Source organism: Benincasa hispida, chromosome 11 (genome assembly GCF_027475165.1).
Source record: "Benincasa hispida cultivar pf3 chromosome 11, pf3_genome.v1.1, whole genome shotgun sequence".
In the NCBI taxonomy this organism is placed as follows: domain Eukaryota; kingdom Viridiplantae; phylum Streptophyta; class Magnoliopsida; order Cucurbitales; family Cucurbitaceae; genus Benincasa; species Benincasa hispida.
Genome location: NC_143488.1, coordinates 70,787,823 through 70,810,211, shown reverse-complemented (window position 1 = coordinate 70,810,211; position 22,389 = coordinate 70,787,823). Strand labels below are relative to the sequence as shown.

The following is a 22,389-nucleotide window of genomic DNA, read 5'->3' as shown; positions in this document are numbered from 1 at the left end:
ACCAACTTCTTCAAACTGCTATGTAACTTTTTAAGTATTATTGTTAATTTGTTGTCCGTCGATATTTGTTAAACTTGATAACCAACGATAAGAAGTCAAATACAGAAGATAAAAGGTGCATTAAAGTATAAAAATTAGGAAACCATCACAAGTTATATTTTTTTCAAAAAACAAATGGAATGTTTTCATTTCCTTTATGAATTGTGTTTAAATGATTAGAAAATGAATAAAAGTTAATTAATTGATGGTAGATATTAGAATAAATACCAACTTGAGTCTTTAATTAGAAAACTACAAATTATATATATATCTTTCTAAAAAATTGAAGTATTTCCTTTTCTTTATGAATCGAGCTGTGTTTAAATGATTAGAAAATGAATAAAAGTTAATTAATTGATGGCAGATATTAGAATAAATACCAACTTGAGCCTTGTCCTTTTTAAGGATCCAACTATCAATTTCTGATATGGTAACAGATGGATTATTTAATCAGCTGTACTCAACTTAACAACACATGTATAATTACATGGTCAATATTATTTCTCCAAGGGTATGAACTATTGTCATTTGCAAGAAAAAATGGAATATTATACATATGAATGATTTATTAATATTTGTTTATACTAAATTCTATCTCAAAGCTGAGAAATGATTGAGTACAAACTTATCTAGATTTATATTTTCTACTAAGATTTTGAATACAAATTAACAATCCGTACATGTTAAGTTAGTTTAAATATTACCCAATAAATAATAATAGTTTAGATGAGTTTAATCTTTTGATTTGATCATGGTGATATGAATCCTTAAATCTCTATTCAATATGATTTTAAAAAACAATATTACACCTTTAGACCCCCAATTTTCTAAGGATCAATAAATTCTCTCCTAAAGCTAAGGGAGAATATTTAACATTTTTTGGAAAAAGAAAAACTGAATTCAATGTCTTAATTATATGCTTGAGACTAATTAACTATTCTCAAGTTAGCTATAATTTAATAATATCTTAAATCAAATATATTTTAACTCTTAAATTTTTTTCTTAGAAAATAGGTTAGAGAGAGACATACCTATATAGTATGTTAGGTTCTCAAACCACCATGGATTAACCTAAAAAATTAATAATTATATAATTTAAACTCCTGAGATTAAATCAATTTAAATCCTAAAATAATAATTGTATTAGCTTAAACAAACTTTCTTAAGTATATCAATTTAAACGTTATGTTTTATTTGGATACACTAGTATTTAAATTGATACATTTGTGAAAGTTCAAAGTTTAAATTGATACATCTATAAAAATTCAAGATTTAAATTGATACAACTAAATTGACCACATAAGCTCTACTAAATTATGTAATATTAAAATTTTCATCTCCCACTAATTTTAAGTCAGTCAATGATTTTAACACATTCATTTTCAAACCTGATTTTATTAAAATTTTCATCTCCCACTAATTTTAAGTCAGTCAATGATTTTAACACATTCATTTTCAAACCTATTTTAAAATCAATTTCCTAGGTGACTTTTAAATTCTTCTAAAATCAAATTCAGTTCGCAATGCCAAACTAAGTCTAAATTTACTTCACCCATCAACCTAAACTTTTAGAACAATAGGTGATTTAACAAACTCAACAGAACATGGGTGGATATAAAAAAGATAAAATAACACTTTCAACACTCAATTTCAAAGATCGATAAGAGAGGAGACCAAGGAAGAAGTATCCATTGATCGTGCACTAAAAAAAGGTTAAAACTCCGAACAGCCAAATAAAGACAAAGTTATAAATACAATAGCAAGGAAGAGAGACAAAAATGGAGTAACGAAGGATCACCAACCCAGAAAAAGATGTAATAAAAAGCACTTATTTCTGGTTAAGAAGAAGGGCTTTAATGATGGATTCAGACATGCCATCAGCATAGGCGTTATGACCAGCACCTGCAATCTCGTGATAATGAATCCATGGAAGCTGTTTGGCAATGTAACGTTGGAGAGTGACAGGCACGATCTTGTCTTCATCTCCATGCCATAAATGGACAGAACCTTCATTTTCTGGGAATGGGTTTTCCAGATCCAGAGGACTGAATTCCCACTTCCCAAATCCAACGTTTACATCCCTGTGAATGGACTCGTATTCTCCTTGTTGTTTAAATATAAGCTGACAGTGACAATTCCATCCCAGCAACAGAAAAAGAAAAAATATTTTTCAGTGTATTTTACAGGGAGACAGCTGATTATCATGTGCTAGCATTTTGTATTATTATATTCACTTCTAGTGGCAAAGTTTGATAACAATTTAGTTTTTAATTTTTGGGTTTTCAAAATTAAGCTTATAAACGCTATTTATGTTTATTAGGTTACTTTTTGTGGATATTTTTGAAACAGTTTTTAATAGGTTGAGAACTTGACTAAGAATCTGAGTGTTTCCATGGGACAGATGGAAACCACTGTGAAGAAATCGAGAGAAAGTAACACAATTTTCAAGAAGCAAAAACCAAAAACCAAAATGGTTTCAAGCAGGGCCTTAGCTTTTCAAACCAGATTTTGTTCATATAGGGTTGTCTAAATTTCAGATGGAAGATGAAATCATTTCACTCCCAGAAGAGCCTCAAGATGACCAAATTTAAATAGTTTGAGAGGATCTTTAAAGTAAAATGAAGCAAGTTTAGAGTCTAGGGGTGCAAAAGAAAGTACTCGAGTACTTTTCACTCAATTTCCATTAGGTTTAGTTGGACTACCAAAAGTATTTTAAAAAAAGTTATTACAGACCTCGTATAATATTCACTAGATTTCTTCATACTTCTTGTTCTTCCCCTATAGGACTTTTTCGCAGGATCAACAGGAAGTAGCATTGATATTGCCTTCCAAAAACCAAATCCCCCAAAAATGACCAAAAAAGCTTTTGGATTCACCCATTAGGCAATAACTTCTTTCTTTCTCTGCAATATGTTGGACCATAAATATTAATCATATCTCACGGAGACCAAATAAGTTTTTTTGGAACTTCAACTGCCTTGGTTATTTTCCCATCTCATCCCACATTATTAGCATTCCCTTCAACTGCCTTGGTTCCTATAGCAAAGCTACTTCCAAACCAGTTTCTTTGATAAAATCCTTGATTGTAGCCCTCTTGCTACAGCCCCCCACCAACCCTTCTATGTTCCAACTTAGTATTTTCATGTGGCTGCCTGAAGCGTTATCATAATTTGCTATTGTGAATATTTTAAGCTCTCTTGTACCATAGGAAGACGACTCTCTACCAGTGTTCTTTCTTCAACTTCGTCCCTTTGGTATTGGTCTACTTTGTCCCTTTGGTATTGGTGTAGGATATAATCCAAACTTCTCTTCACATACAACACACATACTTCGCTAATCCCTCCAAACTTATTCAGACAAACCTTCACTCCCTCCCCTCCCAGTAAAAGCATTGCACGGGGAAGCAAGACATCTTCAACGGAAGTTTTTCCTCCCCCATCATGACTACAAGTTTGGTTTCTCCCTTTGCTATTTCTTTCACTTGACTAGTTTTAAACAAGTTACCCAGATTTCTCAACGTATTTTCATTTCCTTTACACCACTGCTCCATCTTGGGCCTTTAGGGAAATAGAACTAAAAAAATACAATCCCAAATGCTTGGCAGATGCTTCACACTCTCCACAAGCTACCAAACCTCCTAATTACTTGCTAGTATCTGATTAAAAACACAATACCCACCCCTACAATATATTCCATTTGGTCCATAACCCTTTAACGATTTATTACAAGAGAGTTCCTACCCCTATCTACCCTTATCCACACTCCCTGCACTCCAGTAAGTACAATTTTATCTCCTTTTGTAACTCAATATTGTTTATGGCAGATTTCTGACTTAAATCAAACCAACACTTGAGGATGTGCCATTGACTTTTCTATGTTTACTGACCCTCAACTCACCTCTCAAATTTGGCTGATAAATTACTAACTGGAATGCAACCTTTAATTTGACACATTTAGCACCATCTCTATCGACTAACGTACAGTCAGAAGTGAATAAGATAAGATCAGAAAAGTAGAAAGCAAAATTGTATACGGAAAGGTCGCATACCTCACATTCTTTCCTTCCCACTTGCTTGGACAGGAGTTCTTTATCTTGACGAGATAGAATATTGGGACTTGCAGCAATAATACTAGAAGAAGGAAACCATCTTTGTGTATTCCACCAGTAGGTAAGCCACGGGGTGTAGTGAGCGACACGAAGTGTCCACTGATCCTGCCGAAACTGTTGGTAGAAGGCTTCATTCGTTAAGTTTGCAGGAAGCCCAGGCCACCAGTAGTTAACAACTGGCGCTAATAGTGTTGCCCCTGCTAGCCTGTTAGTATTTTTTTTTTTTTAAAAAAAGAAAATAAATAAATAAAAATCCTTGTCATACAAGAAGAAACACAAATAGATAAATCGCTTTCCGTGTCCTGCATATCCTTTCACATAAAAGGAGGCAATGGAATATTCAATTTATGATTTCTTCCTGATGTTCATTCTCATTTTGTTGTATAAAATGATTCTTGATGTTCGTTTTCAGGTGTGGTTTCATACCTGTTAGGAATATATTTTAGACAGCTCCAAACTGCCTGGCCACCCATGGAAAATCCAATAACATAGAATTTGGATCCTAGCTCCAATTGATCAGCTAGCTCCTCTATATCAGAAGCGATGGTTTTTGGAGTTCGATTTGGATTCGGATCACTCTCTCCATAACCAGATCTGTCAAATGATAGAATGTAGATTCCTAAGTTTTCAATTAGGTCCTGCAAAATGTCAATAGAGAGTGAACTTAAGACTGATCACATTTGAGTGTTAAGATGCCTTTCCAGATCATTTTGATAAACATTAAAAGGTGAAATATAAAATGATACCTGAGAGATGGTATTTGCAACAATGGCATTGTGTCTGCAAGAACGAAAGCTATGGACATAGATAATTTTGTATTTAGCTGAATCTTTTGGAACCCCGTGCTCCTTGTATGCCAAATATCTACCATCTCTAAGCTTTATTCTTGGTGCTGTGATAGGAGGTCCCTCAGGAGAACCACATATTTTTGGTGCAGGAGGTTGGATTGCCTGATAACCCCAGGCCAAAAATCCAAAAAAGAGCAGCACAGCTATATTCCTCAGCAATCCTGCTATTTTGAGCTCTATTCAGAAGAGCTAGTACATACATACATTAAGGGCAACAACAGTATCACTTTTAACTTTAAAATGATAAAATACAACAGTATCACATATAATCCGAAATGTGTTTTTCCTTGTGGGATCCTGTGATGAACAAAGTTTGCAATAGGCTGGCTTCTTCGAAAAAGGGGTTTCTTTCTAAAGCGGGTTGTCTCACTCTAATTAAGTCGAGTGGTATTCCAGTTTATTTCTTCTCTTTTTTCAGAGCTCAAGGTGAGGTGTGTAAGCGTTTGGAGAGGTTGATGCATGACTTCCTTTGGGAAGGGTTGATGAAGAGAAAGGTAAAGGCTTGCACCTAATTAGGTGGGAGGTGATTGAAAACCGGTTTCTTAAGGGGGTTTTAGAAATTGGGAACCTTAGGATTTGTAACAAAGGTGGTGCTTTTTTACTAAGCTCAATTCTCTATGGCGTAGCTCCTATCCTTTCGAGTGGTTGGATAAAGGGATTAAAGGCACCCATCAGAATCCTTGGAAATAGATATCGAGAGAGCTCCCTGCCTTTGTTCTTTGGGTCCGCTGTGTGGTGGGAGAAGGTAGAGAGACGTGTTTTTCGAAAGATCACTGGATGGGGGAGAGTCCTCTCTCTGGGTTATTCCCCAGATTGTACCATTTTTCTTCTCTTAAAAATCATTTTTGACAGATTTTCTTGTCTAGACAGGGAGCTCTTGTACATTTTCCTTTGAGTTCCGTTGTGCTCTTTCCGATAGGGAAACGATGGAGTGGTGGCTCTCCTCTCTCTTCTTCAGAGTCACCCATTTCATCTTGAGAGGAGAGATGTGAGAGTTTGGAGCCCCAATCCTTTGGATGAATTCACATGTAAGTCTTTTTTCAGAGTTTGATTAACCCTTCTCCTCTAGGAGAGTCTATCTTTTCGTTGCTTTGAAGGATTAAGGTTTCTAGAAAGGTGAGATTCTTCACTTGGCATCGTATTAGTATGTTGGACAGGCTGGTGAGAAAGATGCCTTCAATAGTTGGACCTTTCTGTTGTATTCTTTTTCGAAGGGCGGAGGAAGATTTGGACCATATTCTTTGGCATTGTGAGTTTGTGGGCTTTGTCTGGGATTTGTTTTTCCAAACGTTTGGTATGATGTGTGCTCGTCACAGAGATGTTAGAGATATGATCAAGGAGTTCCTCCTCAATCTGCCGTTTGGGCAGAGAGGCTGTTTCCTCTGGATTGCTAGTGTTTGTGCTATCTCTTGGGTGCTATGGGGTGAGAGGAATAGTAGGGTGTTCATGGGGGTTGAAAGGGATGCTAGAGAAATTTGGTCTCTGGTTCGTTTTCATGTTTCTCATTGGGCTTTGATTTCAAAGGCTTTCTGTAATATACCTTTATATTTGATTTTGTATAGTTGAAATCCCTCCTTGTAGAGTGAGTCCCCTTTTTTGTGGGCTTGTTTTTGTACACCCATGTATTCTTTCATTTCTTCTCAATGAAAATTGTTCTTGTAAAAAAAATATGATTGTACTGATAGATCACATTATGGGCATTAAGTTTTAAATAGTAAAAGATCCAGGAAAAGGAGGCTAGGGATGTTAAAGAAATTCAATAACACCTGATCAACCAAAACCAAATAAGTTATGGACTTAAATGGGCAGTTTAGGATTAAACAACTTGAGATCACTTGATCGGATTGGTTCGTGGTTGTCCTAATATTAACACAAATTAAATAGAATCAACTCAATTTTGATAATTTCAAAAAAATCTCTTTTATTTATGTTAGAAGTTAGTTTTACATGTCATTTATTTTAGCGCAAACTAAGAACTTTTCATTGACGGTTTAGAAAGAAGACATAAGAAGCCCAGAAGAAGAAGCTTACACAAACTCACTCCAACTAAGACTAGTCTCACTTTTAGTGTGCCTGATGACTCTTTCAGTTCTCTTTCTTTCTTTTCTTTTCTTTTCGTTTTTTTTGTTACTCAATAAACAAATTTCTAGAAAATAATTGGTTTCAAGTCTTTGAAGTACTATCGTTCATAGAATAAAATATGTAACTTTTGTTCCATTGTTTATAATATTAATATAAAATAAAATGACCTGCAAAACCCAAATTATTTGGTCTATCACCTAAGAAGGTCATTTGAGTTGGCCAAGTTTGCCATCAACAATTGAGTCAAGCATACAATACCTCTATATCCAACCAAATGCATAAGCAACCCCTGACAGAGGCTTTAAAACATAGACCAATGGTTCATATACATATGAGTTAGAAAAAATTGAAAACACACGCATGTATCAGAAAGGAAGTTATTTCTTTTAATGAAACTTCTTTAGTTAATATACTAAGTCCAGAGACGAGTACAGGATTTCAACAAGGCCACGCCAACCATATGTATGCAAAAGTTTGAGATTCTTTAAGGCAATGAAATTCTGAAGTAACTGTTAAAAAATTCAACATATAGTAGAGGAAATTATGCATTTATATATCGATATTCAAACAAACAAAAATCTGACATGAAATAAGTCAAAAATCATTCGAAACAAGAGGAGAAAGAAGATGCCTCTGTACTCCTCCCAAATATTTGAATTATAAACTAGGTCAAACTCTAATGGCAAGCAGAACTCAGCAAAATAGATCGAAAGCAAATGCTCTTTCAGACAAAAAGCCACATCTTCCTAATAAACGAACGGCCAAAAGTCAGAAGTAACATGCCAACTTGTTCAACGCTTTAGATCTACTCATACTACTCCGCTTATGCATTAACGACAAGTGGCGGGAAACAATTTGAAGAAATCACGACCATACCATCATCGACGAGACAATAGATCAATAACAACGAATAACAAGAACGTATCACTTGCTTGATGACAAAAATAGAGAATGAAAAAATCATGCCAGAAGATTCTAAAGCTGCGGTCAGAAATTGAAACTAGCACCATAAACTACAGCTTAGGTCGATTTTGATCATTGCTATAGCTTAATCAAAGCCATTAAAGCAGACGGAGGACTACGATTCTTCCTTACTTCCAGCTTCACAACGAAGATGATTAACATGCGAAATTCAGCATGGGAGAACACAATAAATACGAGGAAATTCAAACAAGCAGTGGAGAAAATGGAAAAGGAAATGGAGATAGGCTACCTGAAGAAATCGGGGAAGAATTGCTCCGCTTAGCTTTCCGTGTATGAGCTCTGGCCGATGCTGCCGATATCTTCCGGTTCACACCTCCTGCCATTAAAGCCCTTGGCAACCCACAGATCAGACCTCGCCCTGAATTTCGTAGAGATCAAGGGAAGGGAAAGATCTGGAAGTAAAGTGAGAGCGGGGGAAAAACAGAGAGATTCAAGAACGAAGATTTTTTTCCCCGTTTTTCCTTTTTGTGCTGTATCTGCAAAATCAAAATAATATAATTTGTCAATTCTTATTTCTTACGGCAATCTGATCTGGGGAAACATATTTAATTTTGTAATGAGCTGGGGCTGGGTTTGATTTACATATGTCTAATGTGTCTTTATTTTTTTTTCCACGTGTCTTAAATATGTTCAAATAACAATGAAATAAACTTCAAAATTTGAAGATAAAATAAAACTTTTAAAAATTCGAGATTATATAAGAGGAATTATTTTAAATAATAAAAATATTGAAGGTATTTACAAATAATAGTAAAATATCACCCACTATTGTAGATAGATAGTAAAATTTTACAATATTTATACATATTTTAATTTATTTCCGAAAATAATCCTATATATAATTCAACCTTTCCTATTTACACAATTAGCTTAGGTTACATTTGATCGTGAATCAGATTTCCATATATGAAATTGCCACAAAAAGTACTCGCTACATTCAAATATTTAGTTACATGTTTAAAAGTATTTAATTTCATGTAAACAAAAGAAAAAAAAAATGAAAAATGAAAAAGAAAGAAAAGTTGTTTTGTCTACACTTCTTCCATTTTGAATACTATTTAAAAAAGAAAAATGATTCCCTAAAATTAATCAATCTATCAATCCTGTTTAACAAGATAACAAACAAAATATGTGATGCTTAATAACCTTTTAATTTTTGGTTTTTAAAAATTAAACTTATTAACATTATTTATACTAATTAATTTTTTTTGTTCTATCATCTATTTTTTAGAAGTGATTTTAAAAACCAAGGTAAGTTTGAAAACCGAAAAAAATAGTTTGAAAAATTACCCTTTTGGTCCATATGTTTTGGGTTTAGTTTCTATTTGGGAATGTTCCAAAATTTAACACTTTTGTCTCTTAATTTTAGTCTTTGAAATAACAGGACTGTTAATGACTTAACAAAATGAGAATTAGGATAATGATTAACTAATTTTAAACCAAAATATATTTAGATGACGTGGCTATTTTAATTGTGATAGGACAAAAAGTTCGTTTTTTAAAAAATAAAAATAAAAGAAACTCAAGAGACACTTCTTAGAATTCAGCTTTACAGATTAAATTTAGATGTTCCTCTTTGCAAGCGAAACAATTGATAAGATAAAGAAACCAATGCTGCATTGGAATGGCCCATTCCTCTGCTTTTCTGTCCTCAATTTCAACCCGTAGAGAAAACAAAAATGACTCAGATAGACGTGGCTGAGAATTTGGTTCCAAAATGTGAAGACGAAGAAACATTTTGGAATGAAAAGTTGGATTCCACAAAGTATCTTTTGAGTTTCTTTTATTTTTATTAAAAAAAAAAAACTTTTTGACCTATCACACTTAAAATAGTCACGTCATCAAAAATATATTTTTAGTTTAAAATTAGTCAAGTCATCCTACTAATCAACATTCCATTAAGTCACTAACAATTCTTGAATATTATTGAAATCTCAAAGACTAAAGTATTAGATTTTAAAACATAAGGATCAAATAGAAGCTAAACCCAGAATCTAGGGACCAAACAAGTATTTTTTCCAAATAGTTTTTAAAAATTTATTTTTGTTTTTGAAATTTGACTAAAAATTCAACTATTTGTTTAAGAAAGATGAAAACCATACTAAAGAAGTTATAAGAAAGCCAACCAAACTTTAAAAAACTATAAAAACCAAACGAAAGGGAAAAAAAATCAATTTAAAAAGGTAAGATACGCAACCATTGTTATTGTTATTTTTTAGTTCAATAAGATATCGAGATTGAGATTTGTATTTCCGATGTTTTAGAAGAAGATATGATGTAACCCCGTATACTCTAGGTGACAGCCCAGCTATTATTTGATGACTATTAAAAAAAATATTAAGGTTGTTACATTTATATCCCTTAATACTTTTAGCCCAATGAAAAGAAATACTTGTGATCTATTAGAAACTTAGTGAATTCACAAAGTTAGTATTAAAACATTTGTCATTCATTTTCCTAGTCAATTATCAACAAGAACCAATTAACAACCCAAAAGGGCTGGAATGTCAACAAAAAATGGCGGCCAAAACCATCCATTTTTGCTCTTGAGCTGCACGATATTCTTCACTGAAACTCAATATATAGCAAGTTCAAGGGTGAACCATTAAGTCCAAGTTGACACTTTGAGTGAAGGAGATACAAAGCAGAAATAGCATTCTCCTAATAACTCATAAATCCCACACGACCAGAACCAACCTTACTTTGAACGAGATCTGTTCTATTAGTCATACAACAGTGTACTTGAGTTCTAAGAAAATCCCACAAAGACCAGAAAACATGCTCAAATATGCTCATTTCTCTTCAAGCAAAAGAGCAGTGATTATAGAATCATAAACATTATCAGCATAAGAGAACAAGTGTCCAGCACCCGGTACCTCGTGGTAGCGAATCCATGGGAGCTTTTCAGCAATGCAGCGTTGCAGTTTAGGAGACACGACCCTATCGTCGTCTCCCTGCCATATGTGGATTGATCCGTCATTGTGAGGAAATGGATTTTTTAGGTCCAGAGGACTGAACTCCCAGCTGCTAAATCCAACATTCAAATCCTGATGGAGGGATTCATATTCACCTTGTTGTCTAATCTGAGCCTGTGAAACCGCATACAGCAGTTACTCGAACATTTTCCAAGAGATTGTAGATTGTTTTATCATGATATGTAATGATGCAACAAAAAGAAGGATAGCTGATCAAATTATGTTTTTTTCTAGAAGAAACCGAAAAAAAGAATGGGTATGAAGAACAAGAAGAATAAGACCTAGTCGATAGTGAGAAAAAGTCTTGAGGCTCATAGCGAGGTATTTAACCTAATGCTCCAATAGCTATTTGAATATGTAGCTTGTTTAATGATGAACGCTTTATTAAAAAAAATTGTTAATGTAATCTATTAGGGACAACAAACCATCCCCAGATCTTCACAATGATACAATATTGTCTACTTTGGACATAAGACATCATGTCTTTGTTTTTTGTTTCACACGAAAGGGCTCGTACCAACAGAGTAGTTGTATTAACTTATATACCAATGATCTTCCATTTACCTAGTCAATGTGAAACTTTAGTTGCATTTTCAACATAAATTAAAGCAGAAAAACGGGACAAGCTAGTTTTAGATTATAAAACAAACGAAATCATCTTGCATACAAGAGTTAAGGTCAAGAGAACCCCCACACCCAAATGTTGATGGTTAGAAAGCTCATTTCTCAGTCGATAAAGAATGCAACAAAAAGAGAAAATCAGCTTGAAGGTCTGGGATGAATATACTCCAAGTGAGTGATCAATATGCTATAAGTTGTTCAAAGAATAAACTTAAGGTTTGATTTCTAATCAACTGTTCTATATCAACTTTCTCTCTGGTTCTCCCCATGATAAAGAAAGCTCAGGTTGCTTGTAGAAACAAAATGAAATTATCAAACGAGAAAACAAAATACTTACCATATACTGGCGTCTGAATGAGAGCTTAAGAATGAGATTTTTGTCGCTAGGAGAAAGAATGTTGGGATTGTGAGTGATAATACTCGAAGCAGGAAACCATTTCTGTGTGTTCCACCAGTATGTAAGCCAAGGAGTATAGTGAGCAACACTTAGAGCCCATTGGTCTTGCAATGGTTTCCATTTGAAAGCTTCATTAGATAAATTTGCAGGAAGACCTGGCCACCAATAGTTGATAACTGGAGCTATTAGTACTGCCCCCGCCAGCCTATTAGGATTCATGATACATCAAATTCTTTCTCAATCACTATGTTGCCTTTCAAGAAAAGAAACAATTGAAAGCATTAAAGTATTGATATAATTACATTAACTGTAATGTGTTAGGTATCCAACCCTGAAAACTAATACCCAACAATGGCAATCTTCACAAAAAACAGAGTATACTCTGTGATTACATTATTTATGAACTTTCTTGGGAAATATTACAGAAAAACAACTTGGAAACAACATATAACAGAAATAGAAAAAGATACAATATTAAGAGACACTTCCCTGACTCTCCACCCAATTCGAGAGGGCTGGTTTCCTCTCCCTCAGCTTCCTCAACCTCAGCTAAAACATTCCCTGCCTAAAAGCCTCTCCCCTGCCTTTCTTATATAACAACCCGGTGGTCCCTCCTTCCTCCCCAAAATAACCGAATGGTGGTCCCAAAATCATCCTTTCCATTTATTTCCCACTACCCGAATCTTCTCCTTCCACATCAGTAATTTTCAATGCTTTTCCCTTTTTACCCCTCTTTTTATGTGTGTGAATAATTGGAGGTCTAACAATATTGCTCGCCTCAAAACTCACCTTGTCCTCAATCAGGAAACTGTTCATTCATCAAATAAACTAACTCCCAAGTCGCTTCGCTGTCAGGCAGCCCCTTCCACTTCACTAACCATTCATTGGCTGCAAGTTCCCTGTTCCAACGGATGCCTAGGATGCTATCTGGTACCAATTGCAGCTCAAATTCTTCCGTCAGCACTGGTGGATGATGTTGAATCTGATGTGCCTGCCCCAATTTCTTTTTTAACTGTGATATATGGAAGGTGTTGTGGATATTTGCTCCTGGAGGCAATTCCAACTTGTAAGCCACTTCTCCTATTCTCTCTTGGATTCGATAGGGGCCATAGTATTTTGGAGCTAGTTTCTCACTTCGTTTTCGTGCTAACGACCTCTGTCTATATGGTCGGAGTTTGAGGTAGACTTCATCTCCTACTTCGAAATTCAATTTCCTCCTTTGTTGGTCTGCCTGTTTCTTCATTCTATTTTGAGCTACTGCTAAGTGTTCCTTTAATGTGTTCAATACCGCATCCCTTGCCATCAATTATTGCTCAACTAAGTCATTTGAGGTCTTCTTTTCTCCATAAGAAATCAGTGCCGGTGGCTGCCTTCCAAAGACGGCTTGATAAGGAGTAGTCTTAATGGAAGTATGAAAGGTGGTGTTGTACCAAATTTCCGCCCATGGAATCCACTTACTCCACTTATTAGGTTATTCGTTACAAAAACACCTCAGGTAGGTTTCCAAGCATCTGTTGATCCTCTCAGTTTGTTCATCCGTTTGTGGATGGAAGGAAGTACTCCGCTTCAGAACTGTTCCCATCATAGAAAATAACTCTTTCCAAAAATGACTCAGGAAGATCTTGTCTCTATTTGTCACAATAGATTTTGGGACTCCATGGTGCCTGATTACCCTTTGAATTAAAAGTTCTGCAACTTGTTTTGCCGAATATGGGTGTTTCAACTTTACGAAATGAGCATATTTTCTGTCCACAACAACCATGATAGAGTTGAAGCCTTTTGATTTTGGAAGTCCTTCCACAAAGTTCATTGCTAGGTCGTCCCAAATTTGTTCTGGGATAGGAAGGGGTTGTAGCAACCCTGGTGGCTTTAAGGACTCTGTTTTATTGCGTTGGCACACTTCACATTGTTCGACATATCTTTTCACATCAGCCTTCATGCCCTACCAGAAAATCTCCCTTGACATCCTCTTATAAGTCCTCAGGAATCCGGAGTGACCTCCCAAAATTGAGTTATGAAAAGTATGGAGTAAAGCTGGAATTAAAGTTGAAGTTTTGGAAATCACTAATCTCCCTTTGTACAATAACCTCCCTCGTTCCCATTGATATTTTGGCTTTCCTTCTAGATTTTCTTTAAGAATTGCTATAATTTTCTGTAATTCCTCATCTTCGTTGACTTCTTTAAGCACCAACTCCACATCTATCATCGATGGGTTGATAAAGAATACATTTCGGTTGTTGGTGGCAGTCTTGACACGGCATCAGCTGCCTTATTCTGAAGGCCAAGTTGATATAAGATCTCAAAATTGTACCCCATGAGCTTGGTTAGCCATTTCTGAAATTGGGGTTGCACTTCTCTTTGCTCAATCAAGAATCTTAAAGCCTTTTGGTTGGAAATGACTTTGAACTTTGCCCCTATCAAGTAATTACACCATTTTTGGACGGCTAGTACCACAACCATTAGCTCCTTCTCACATATAGACTTCTCTTGGGCCTGAGGAGATAATTTCTAACTGAAATATTTAATGGGTCTTGAGTTTTGTGTGAGTATTGCCCCTAAGCCAAAACCAGATGTGTCCGTTTCAATAACAGAAGGAAGTGAAAAGTCTGGAAGTGCAAGGGACTGGTACAGTCATCATAGTTTTCTTCAATTCATCAAATGCCTCTTGAGCTTGTTGGCCCCAGGTGAAGGCATTCTTTTGTAACAGTTGTGTGAGTGGGGCTATGATCTGACCATGTCTTTTTACAAACCTCCTATAATAGCCTGTGAGGCCTAGGAAACCCCCCAATTCTGAAACGTTTTTTGGTGTAGGCCAGATTACCATTGCCTTGATTTTTTCCCCATCGGCTTCAACCTCTTCTTGCGAGACCTAATGCCCTAAATATTGGATTCTTGACTGACAGAAGGAACATTTTTTCTTGTTGGCGAATAACTCGTGATCCATTAAAATGTTGAATATCACGGCTAGGTGCGTTTCATGGGTGGAGATGTCCGGACTGTAGACCAAGATGTTGTAAAAAAATACCAGTATGAACCTTCTAAAGAATGGTTTGAATATTTGATTCATCAACGACTAGAATGTGGCTGGTACATTGGTTAATCCGAATGGCATTACTACGAATTCATAGTGCCCCTCATACGTCCTAAACGTAGTCTTCTCAATGTTTTCTTCTTTCATCCGGATTTGATGGTAACTTGAACAAAGGTCCAATTTAGAGAAAACTGTTGAGCCATGGAGTTCATCCAACAATTCTTCTATCACCGGTATAGGAAACTTATCAGCCACTGTTATCTGATTCAACCTCCTATGATCAATACAAAATCTCCAACCCCCATCTCTTTTTCTGATCAGAATCACTGGGCTTGAGTAAGGGCTTCTGTTGGGCCTTATTATTCCTGCTACTAACATTTCCCCAACCAGTTTCTCAATCTCTTCTTTTTTATGATGCCCGTACTTGTAAGGTCTCACATTGACCGGTGGTTCCCTTTTACGAGTGAGGATTTGATGATCGATCTCTCTCTTTAGAGGCAATTGGGTTGGAGTATTAAAGATATCTTCACTTTCACTAAGTAGAGCTTGGATCATTACTGGAAGTTTCTCTCCCTCCAGGGCTACTTCATCAACCACAAGGTCATGGCTATCGGAAATCTCCACGTTTTGGAACTCAATTAGGAATCCTTGGTCATCCTCTTCCCATTCCTTGGATAAAGCTTTCAACGAGATTTTTGCCCGAGTTAAGGAAGTATCTCCCCTTAACATGATTATTTTGATCTTTCTCTGTGAAGCACATGGTTAAGGAAGGCCAGTGGACCCCATGAATCCGGTCGTGAATAGCCACTGCATCCCCAAAATCACATCCATCCTGCCTAAATCCATAAGAAGGAAGTCAACATTGACTTCTAAGTCTTGAAGTTTCAATAAAACAGACTTGCAATTGCAGACGCCATTTCCCATGATAGCCTCCCCATTACCGATTACTACTCCATATTTCGTGGTTGTGGTCACCGATATGCTCAACCTTCTAATCAAACGCTGATGTATAAAGTTGTGGGTTGCTCCACAATCTATCAGTACAACAACTTCCACTCCTTGAACGGTCCCCTTCAGCTTCATCGTGCCACGCTTTGGAAAACCCATCATTGAGCATAGGGAAATCTCAGCTTCTTCGATCACTTCTAGCGAAGCTATTTCTGCCGCCTCTTCACTTTCCTTTTCTTCCTTGTCCTCTTCCCCTGCATCATCATTAGAATTGAATAAGAATTAACTCACGATTTTCCCTTACCTTGCAACGGAAACAAAGGCCCTTCTCCAACCTTTCCCGGTATTTGCTGTCAGAAAGATGTTTTACCGGGGGCTCCTTCCTCATCATCGATCCTCCCTTCACCAAACTAGTAATCTGGCGTGTTGTATTAGCGTCCGGCGTTTTAGGGTTGACTTTGACGGGTGTTGGGCTATTTTTATTTCTCGTCTGAGCTTCACTCTTCTTGGGCCCAATAAGGCCAAGTTCATTTAAAGTAAGTTTAAGGGCCAGATTGCGGTCGTTGACGAGTTGGGCTTCTCTCATACTTTCCTCTAAGCCCACTGGATGTCTGCTGATTACTTCAGCTTGGATTGCAGGTTCCAACCCGTTAAGAAATGCATCCATGAGGATGCTCTCCGCCATCTCTAGCAATGGCGCGGAATAGTTCACGAACCTCTTCACATATTCCTCATAGCTCCCTTCTTGCTTAATTCGTAAGAGCCTGGCTTCGAGGCTTCTCTCCGCTATGGGATGGTATCTTTCAAACAATCTCTTCTTCAACTTTTCCCAGGTTTCGATCGACTTCCGATTATAACTCCATCTAAACCAGTCGACTTCATCGGGGGCAAAACTCACCACGGCCACCTTCACCTTCTCCGCATCGTTGAACTTGTGAATCTTGAAATAATGCTCTGCTCGGTAGACCCAAGACTCCGGGTTTTCTCCGCTGAAAATGGGCATTTCCAGCCTTTTGTATTTGCTCTTATTAATCCCTCCAACAGTCATACTTGTTGATGAATCCTCTTCCAACTTACCCTTCAATTTGTTCCTTGATCCTTCGCTCAATCCCGAGTCCTCCGTCCTCTTCACCAAACTATTTTCTCGAACGTCTTCAGATAATTTTTCCATACTTTTGCAGAGACTGATGATCAAGTTCTTCATCTCCTAAATCTCTTTCTCATTGGCTTCCAATCGTTCCTTGACCTGCTTCTGCGTCATCTGCCTTGTTTGCCCTAGGATGTTGATAGCTCTGATACCAATTTGTTAGGTATCCAACCATGAAAACTAATACCCAACAATGGCAACCTTCCCAGAAAACAGAGTATACTCTGTGATTATATTATTTATGAACTTTCTTGGGAAATACTATAGAAAAACAACTTGGAAACAACATATAACAGAAATAGAAAAGACACAATATTAAAAGACACTGCCCTGACTCTCCAACCAATTCGAGAGGGCTGGTTTCCTCTCCCTCAGCTTCCTCAACCTCAGCTAAAACATTCCCTGCCTAAAAGCCTCTCCCCTGTCTTTCTTATATAACAACCCAGTGGTCCCTCCTTCCTCCCCAAAATAACCGAATTGTGGTCCCAAAATCATCCTTTCCATTTATTTCCCACTACCCGAATCTTCTTCTTCCACATCAGTAATTTTCAATGCTTTTCCCTTTTCACCCCTCCTTCAATATGTGTGAATAATTGGAGGTCTAACATAACGTAACCTTTCAGCATAAGCTTTTAGATGGATTTGTGATTTAGCATCATATCCGAGCAAGAGGTCCTATATTTGGGCACATGTCATTTTGTCTCCAATTAATATTAATTTACATATATTGGGCTCTTAATAAATTTTCAAGCCCATAAGTGATAGAGAGTGCTAAAGTATTAATATAATTAAATATATCGTAACCCATTGACATAAGCTTTTGGGTTAATTAGTGATTTAACGAAAAACAGAATAATCGATCAATGTTGAGGGTATACACACATGAGAGTATTGAATTCAAATACTCTTTTCGTTGGTCTTGAACAGAGGTAGCTAAGATAAATAATGCATATGCCATATATTTTACCTATTTGGAATGTACTTCAGACAGCTCCAAACTATTATCCCACCCATGGAACCTCCCATAACATAGAATTTTGATCCCAATGCCAATTGATCTGCAAGCTCTTCTATGTCCATAGCCGCGCTCTTCACCGTCCTCTTCGGGTCAGGATCACTCTCTCCATAACCAGGTCTATCAAAAGACAGAATGTAGATTCCCAAGCCTTCAATAAGTTCCTGAGAGAGCTCTACACAGTCAAACTCCAGAACAGTTCTCAAAATAGAAGTTAAAATGTATGCAAATGGAGAAAAAAACCCCATCAAAATGCACCGGAGAAAGGGCTCGGGCAGCAGTAGTGTCATGCCTGCAAGAATCAAAGCCATGGACTGAGACAATTTTGTACTTGGCTTTGTCTTTTGGCACACCATGCTCCTTGTAAGCCAAATGCCTTCCATCGCTGAGCTTTATTCTTGGTGCTGTAATGGGAGGGCCACCAGGTAAGCCACATATCTTGGGAGGAGGAGGTTGAATCACATGATAGAACCATGCTGAAAATCCCAAAAAGAGAAGCCCCAGCAGTTTTCTGAACGCCCCTGAAACAAACTACTGTTTTCACATAATACCCAGGAAGGAAGTTTTATGGATTAAATACACCATAACTTATCAGCTTAAGGTTTTTAGAGGCCTTATCTTCAAAGTTGTATTGTAACTTCCTCAATGAACAGTCAAGGTCAAGGTGTATTTGGGGTAACTTCTAAAATAAGTAATTTTCAGAACAAAGTACTTGACCACTTAAACCTCACTATTGGTCCATTTGGTTCTTAGTTTTTTGGTTTTCTAAAATTGTGTTTGTTTTCTCACAATTTCTTTACAATAGTTTTCATCTTTATCAAGGAAACATTTATATTCATATCCAAATTTCAAAAATAAAAATAAAACTGTTTTTCTAATGTTCAAAATTTTGATTGGAATTTTAGAACAATTCTAAAAAGTAGAAAACAAAACAAATAAACTTGTGTGTAGAAATAATGTTTTCAAGTTCAATTTTCAAAAACTAAAAGGTTAAACACTTCCAAACAATCATTGTAATTTTTAGCACTTCATTCAAACTGTTATTAAGCACTTCCTAGAAATCACCGTAGTTTCAACTTTCAACACTTTTAAATGGCTTTCAAAACATGAAGTTCTTGAGTTAAAAAATACATTTAGACATGATAAAAGTTCTAACATTCTCTTAGTACATGTTTGGGAGCAATTACTCTAAATCACACTTTTAGTTGTTCAAAATTTATTTAACATTGATATTTAATGGCTAAAGTGACTTCTTTTTACTAAGTTTTGAATCCTAACATATCCCAGTAACATTACCAACAACTGCACCTTGCTATTAGTTGAGCTCTTACATAGGTCAAAACTAATTGACAATAGGAGAAGTATCCCATGTATCTTTTAAAGATTGTGAGGTCACCCTATCTTTTCAATGTGGAATCCTCAGCCTACCTCTTAAGATGGTGCCTCTTTGTCCTTTGGGTTCACCATTCTTAGATCAAATCCTTTTTTCTTTTTTACTGAATACTAGTTTGGGTTTTATGGGCTCTAATACTATATTTGATAAACATGATGTTCCATCTAAAAACCAATTAGTATGGAGAGGAGTAACTCATGTATCTTATCAAAAGTATAAGGTCTTTCACTTTTTCAACGTGAAATCCTCCAAAGCTTTAACACTTCACCTCACTTATGAGTTTGAAAATTTATAGAAGCCGACGATTAGAAATCAATATTACACGAGTTCAATCGTTGTGCCTCCTCCTTTTATACCATCTTAAATCAAAAGCTTAAGGTAAATTTAATTATTCCAATGCTTTAACATTTATCAAGGGAGGTTCCAACTCGTGTCACCCCACAGCATTAGATTTCCATCAAAAAGCAGTCTATAAGATTAAAAAAAAAAAAAAAGAAGTTCAAAAGCCGTAGTTTACATTCTATAAACAACGAAAAAGTGGTGCAATAAAGACGATACAGTGACAAAAACTTAAGAAGTAGAGAATATGAAGGAAAACCCACCTAGGGGAAGCCGTAAAGAGCTGCTTTGCTTTGATTTCTTTCTCGGGTGAGCTCCTCCGCTAGCATATGCCGCCGCTACCTTCCGGTTTCCTCCTCCGGTCATTGTGGGTCGAAATTAGTCTGGCTCAGGTCACAGTCTGGCCGATTTTCTTCACTGGTAAATATCATTCAGAGCTAAAAAAAACAAAATGCCCAAAAAATCAGAGGAAATGTTAGTTTATTTGGGCAAAAGACGAAAAGAACATGGGCTAGTTGGTGTGGCCTCGTGGTTTCTTTTAACTTCTAGCTCTTGTTTTTAGCGCAATGCATGAAGGGGTGAGCGAGACGATGGTGGAATTTTTTATTCCCTTTCAACGGAAAATGTAAGACTGGTTTTGCCATGGCAAAGGTGAGACAAAGGTGGAAAAGGATTGGAGAAAATGATAAAAAAAATTGAACCAAATTTGCAATTTGATATATCGATTTGTCCATAAACCCAATAGTTAATTGTCAGAAGCTGAAAGATAGGGTCAAATTATAAATTTGGTTACTATAATTAGGAGAATAAGTTAAAATTTAATCTCGATGATTTATAATTAAAATTTAGTTCATTGGATTTATTAAAAATCCTCGTAAAAAGTCATTTCAATTTATAGGACTCGACAGATATCTTAAAATTAAATTGCAAATTTCGTTTCTATGGCTTGATGGAAGTTAAAATTTAGTCATTGTAATTTATAATTAGAATTTAGTCCGTATGATTCAATAAAATCCTCATAAAAGTTGTGGGATTCTAAATATCCAACTTCTTTTTAAAACATAATTTTCACCAACAATCCCCCACTTAAAAATTTAAAACCATACGAAAAAATATTTTCCATTGAGCAGTTTCAATCTATACAATACTGTGCGTAGGCAAAGGTGTCTAATGACTTGAACCTTTACTTAGTTAGATGATTCATAACATACTAGAGTAACCCTTGGTTTTTAACTCTATCTCTAACAACATCTCACACACAGTGTCATTAGCTTTAAGGCCTAGCACGTGTATCCTGGTTTAGTGAATGCTCTAGAGAGTTTGCCTAAAAAGCTCCATAGGAAGCGGCCCCCACTTCCAATTCACATAGATGAGTCTATCTAGAGTACTCCTGTAGTTAGGTACCCCACTTGACATCAAGTATAAATCTCATTAAGAACTGAGCTCATCCTCTCTTACGCTTCAGGATATCATGCTCAAACTCTAAGTCATAAGAATGGAACTTCGTGATTGTTATAGCATGATTCACTATATATCACTTGTGATAAGTTATTACCCGTTGAACCTGTTTCTTGGGATCTTTAGTCTATAGGTTGGGTTTTTCTCACAATGATTCATCTTTCTATAGGCATGAGTCCCATCCTTTTTGAGGTTCTGAAAACCTTCTCTCTGGCCAGTCCTTTCATCAAAAGATCTGCCAAATTTTTATCAGTCCGTATATGATATGTTCTAACTGCACCAGTAGTGAGAAACTCTCTAATGATATTGTGCGTACGACGTATTTTTCGTCTCTTTCTATTGTAATAATGGTTCTGAACTTTTGTGCTTGCTGCAATATTATCGCGATGGATCAATATGGATGGTACCGGCTTTTCCCATAGGATAATCTCTTATTGCAGACTTCTAAGCTAGCCTGCTTCTTCACTAGTTGTCGTTAGTGCTATCATTTCTGACTCCATCGTAGATTGGGCTAAAATAGTCTATTTCTTGGACTCGAGACAACTCTGCCTACTATAAAGATCCACTTGTAGCCTTTGAATCATCCGAGAGGGAGTTCCAATCAGAATCGCTAAACCCTTCCAAGACAGCGGGACACTTCTGATAATGTAATCCTAGGTTTTGGATTTTCTTTAAGTACCTCATAACCCTTTCTATAGCATTCCAATGTTCTTTACTAGGTCTACTTGTAAACCTACAAAGTAATCCGACAACATATGCTATGTCAGGCCTAGTGCAGTCAGCAGCGTATCTAAGACTGCATATGATGCTCGCATACTCAAATTGATTAACACTGTCACCAGTGTTCTTGAACAACTTAACACCAGTGTCATAAGGAGTACAAGTTGGTTTACATTTAAAGTAATTATATTTCTTTAGAACCTTTTCTACATAGTGAGATTGATCCAAAGAAATTCCCTTTTCAGACCTAGTCACTTTTATGTCTAAGATTACATTAGCCTCTC

General features: G+C 36.2%; 2 protein-coding genes across 5 annotated transcripts; both read right to left on the bottom strand.

The window, feature by feature from the left end:
• Positions 1-1,702: 1,702 nt before the first annotated feature.
• On the bottom strand, positions 1,703-8,654 carry LOC120091130 (putative lysophospholipase BODYGUARD 4). 3 transcript variants are annotated; one of them, XM_039048992.2, is made up of 5 exons: positions 8,291-8,654; positions 4,894-5,156; positions 4,574-4,785; positions 4,088-4,352; positions 1,703-2,161 (listed from the first exon to the last, which is right to left on the bottom strand). In XM_039048992.2, exons 1-5 carry the CDS (start codon positions 8,382-8,384, stop codon positions 1,868-1,870), a joined length of 1,128 nt encoding a protein of 375 aa, XP_038904920.2. In that variant the 5' UTR covers positions 8,385-8,654; the 3' UTR covers positions 1,703-1,867. The 3 variants fall into 3 exon arrangements, with proteins under 3 accessions (XP_038904920.2, XP_038904919.2, XP_038904917.2); XM_039048991.2 differs by having other exon boundaries at positions 4,894-5,159; positions 8,291-8,619; XM_039048989.2 differs by having other exon boundaries at positions 4,894-5,171; positions 8,291-8,579.
• Positions 8,655-10,625: 1,971 nt separating this feature from the next.
• LOC120091129 (uncharacterized) lies at positions 10,626-20,678 on the bottom strand. 2 transcript variants are annotated; one of them, XM_039048988.2, is made up of 5 exons: positions 20,191-20,678; positions 18,454-18,716; positions 18,148-18,359; positions 11,995-12,259; positions 10,626-11,150 (listed from the first exon to the last, which is right to left on the bottom strand). In XM_039048988.2, the coding sequence occupies exons 1-5, from the start codon at positions 20,291-20,293 to the stop codon at positions 10,854-10,856; spliced, it is 1,140 nt and encodes a 379-aa protein (XP_038904916.1). In that variant the 5' UTR covers positions 20,294-20,678; the 3' UTR covers positions 10,626-10,853. The 2 variants fall into 2 exon arrangements, with proteins under 2 accessions (XP_038904916.1, XP_038904915.1); XM_039048987.2 differs by having other exon boundaries at positions 18,439-18,716; positions 20,191-20,614.
• Positions 20,679-22,389: the final 1,711 nt, after the last annotated feature.

Excerpts from the sequence above, each read along its gene's own strand:
- LOC120091130 (XM_039048989.2), bottom strand. The coding sequence starts at position 8,384 with ATGGCAGGAGGTGTGAACCGGAAGATATCGGCAGCATCGGCCAGAGCT. Across the intron at positions 4,786-4,893 it reads TTGCAAATACCATCTCTCAG|GACCTAATTGAAAACTTAGG; the intron begins GTATCATTTTAT and ends GACATTTTGCAG. Across the intron at positions 2,162-4,087 it reads TGGGAAGGAAAGAATGTGAG|CTTATATTTAAACAACAAGG; the intron begins GTATGCGACCTT and ends TGTCACTGTCAG.
- LOC120091129 (XM_039048987.2), bottom strand. The coding sequence starts at position 20,293 with ATGACCGGAGGAGGAAACCGGAAGGTAGCGGCGGCATATGCTAGCGGA. Across the intron at positions 18,360-18,438 it reads CTCCGGTGCATTTTGATGGG|GAACTTATTGAAGGCTTGGG; the intron begins GTTTTTTTCTCC and ends GAGCTCTCTCAG. Across the intron at positions 11,151-11,994 it reads CATTCAGACGCCAGTATATG|GCTCAGATTAGACAACAAGG; the intron begins GTAAGTATTTTG and ends GCGGTTTCACAG.